Source organism: Emydura macquarii, unplaced genomic scaffold (genome assembly GCF_026122565.2).
Source record: "Emydura macquarii macquarii isolate MOO-44397 ecotype Brisbane River unplaced genomic scaffold, CSIRO-AGI_Emac_v2 contig_2325, whole genome shotgun sequence".
Lineage (NCBI taxonomy): Eukaryota > Metazoa > Chordata > Testudines > Chelidae > Emydura > Emydura macquarii.
The window spans coordinates 241,182-243,686 of NW_027132462.1; the positions used below are offsets into that span (position 1 = coordinate 241,182).

Here is a 2,505-nt window from a genome sequence, read left to right on the forward strand (position 1 = left end):
TGAGTTGTGCACCAGACTGTCCTCAGCCACTTGGCCCTCATCGTCACAGGAATTCCTGGGCTGGCGTTTGGCCCTCCCTCTGTGCTCAGTGTATATTATAGCAAGCTTGGGGTAACTACTGTGGAAACATGAAGTTTGTCACAAAGACAGTTTGAGCATGTAGCTGAAGGATAAAAGGCAGTTATTATGTGCTGACTGATAAGTATGGTCAGCAAGGCATGGGCAAGTTTTCTCTGAAGCTAAATAAAATAGGTAAATTGCCCGACTGTCTCTTTCTTTTGACTAAAGTTGTGTTTTTCCATTTTAACAATGAGCTATGCGCATGCCTTTCTTTGTAACCAAATACAGAAAGTTCCTTGTATACATGACACTGTTTGTGCAAACTTACCATTATTTCTTCTTTTTACGTATTTTAATGCTTTTTGCTGTATAACAATGACTTGGTAATAAGTCTTTATAAAAAACCCCACACGACGCAGATCAGGGGCCCAGTTCAGCTGAAGCTGTTGCCCCAGGTAATTACCTTGTAATAAAGGTCTTTTCCTTGCCCACCCAAACAGAAGGGAAGACTGTGTTTTTTCTACTATCCCTCTACTAGGCCTCTGACAGCTCCAAAAGTTCCAGGATCTTTAAGGGGTTGACTGATCCCACTGGATTTCACTGCTGGTACCATTCTCATGGATCGCACAGGACCCAGAGTGCTCAGGAAGGGCCAGGACTGTGACTGTAAAACAGCTCTGCAGCTTTTCTCATGGCCCTGGGTGTTTTACCAGAGACAGAACAGAGACAGGTTATGGACAATGGGACAAAACATCCACGTTCCTTCTCTGTACTGACTGTATCGACAGAAATTCGGAGGTGTGAGCTGACACTGATACAGCTCTTTATGCAATAACATCCCATCGATCCCCTGGCTGTACACAAACGCAGTCATTGTAAATGCTGCCTGACTCAGTCTCATTCCCCCAAGGTGCTGTCCTCTCCCTTCGCAGCTCTGTTACCAGCGGTGGAGCTGGATGGCAAAAGGACCCTTCACTTTACAAACACCCTAATTATCCTTGCACGAATAGCTTTAGTTTTCACACTGTATATGATTGGATTCATCAGGGGAGGGATCAACAAATGGATGTTGCCCAGGACATTCTGAACCAAGGGAGAAGAGCTCTTCACGAATCTGTATATAACAGCCAAGCCAAGCCCTGGTATGTAGGAAAGCAGGACGATGCAGACATGGGAGACGCAGGTGTTCAGGGCCTTGAGACGCTTCACGTGGGACGCAATGCTCAGCACTGTTTTGAGGATCATCACATAAGATAGGAGGATGAGCAGGAAGTCCAACCCCGCTGAAGAGACTGTTACAAAGAAGCCATAGATGATGTTGACTCTGATATCAGAACAAGCCATCGTCATGACCTCCTGGTGCAGGCAGTAGGAATTGGAGAGGATGTTGGCTTTGCAGTATCGGTAGTGTTTCAGGAGAATGGGGTATGGGAATGCTAGGACCACCCCTCTTACCAGAGACACCAGTCCCATCTTGGCTATTCTGGCCCTTGTTAAGATGGAAGCATATCTCAGTGGGTCACAGATTGCAACAAAGCGGTCAAAGGCCATGCACAAGAGCAGAGAGGATTCAATATATGTAAATGAGTGGATGAAGAACAGCTGGGCAAAACAGGCATCGTGGCTGATTTCCATAGAGTTAAACCACAATATACCCAGTGTTGCTGGCATGGTGGATATCATTAAGCCAACGTCTGTGATGGCCAACATGGAAAGGAAAAGGTACATGGGCTCATGGAGGGCTGGATCTGTTTTTATAATGAACAGAATGAATGAATTTCCTAATATTGAAGTAACATATATTAAGAAGACGGGGACAGAAATCCAGACATGGACTTTTTCCTGTCCAAATATTGCGGTGAGAAAGAACACAGCAGGTTGGAATTTGGTGTCATTGACAGCTGACATGATGCACTGGGCAGGACCGAGGATTTTTGAACTTCACTTCCTGAAAGGAAAAATAAGAGGAGACTAGATGATATTTAATGAAACATCATTCTGCTCTCAGTGCAGTGACAGAAGATGAGCAAATACAGTCTTGGATTTACACCAGCAATAGGAAAATAGGCATAGACAAACTAGATCAGACCCGTAGTTCATCTAACCCAGTATCCATTGGCCAGTACCAAGTGCTTCCGAGGAAGGTAGAAGAAGCACTGCAATAGAGAGTTGTGTGATAACCTTCTCCCAGAGAAAGTTTCCTCCAGACACGCACTAGTTAGACAATTTTTTTGGTGTAAATCAGAAAGGTTTATAGCCCTGCCAAGACTTTTTAAAAAACATCCTCATTACTGTAATTGGCCAACTTCTGAGTTCAGGAATGTTGACTTCAACATTGTCACTCCAGATTTAAATACGTACATTTTTTGGAAACTGGACTTTATTTACTTTCACTTACCCGAACGTTCCCGGTGATACACTCTGACCACCATGAATTGCTCCAAG

At 44.3% G+C, this 2,505-nt stretch overlaps 1 protein-coding gene across 1 annotated transcript; it reads right to left on the reverse strand.

The window, feature by feature from the left end:
* Positions 1-1,032: 1,032 nt before the first annotated feature.
* On the reverse strand, positions 1,033-1,968 carry LOC137161581 (olfactory receptor 51G2-like). The gene has a single exon (XM_067560962.1). The coding sequence runs from the start codon at positions 1,966-1,968 to the stop codon at positions 1,033-1,035; it is 936 nt and encodes a 311-aa protein (XP_067417063.1).
* Between the last annotated feature and the right edge of the window lie 537 nt (positions 1,969-2,505).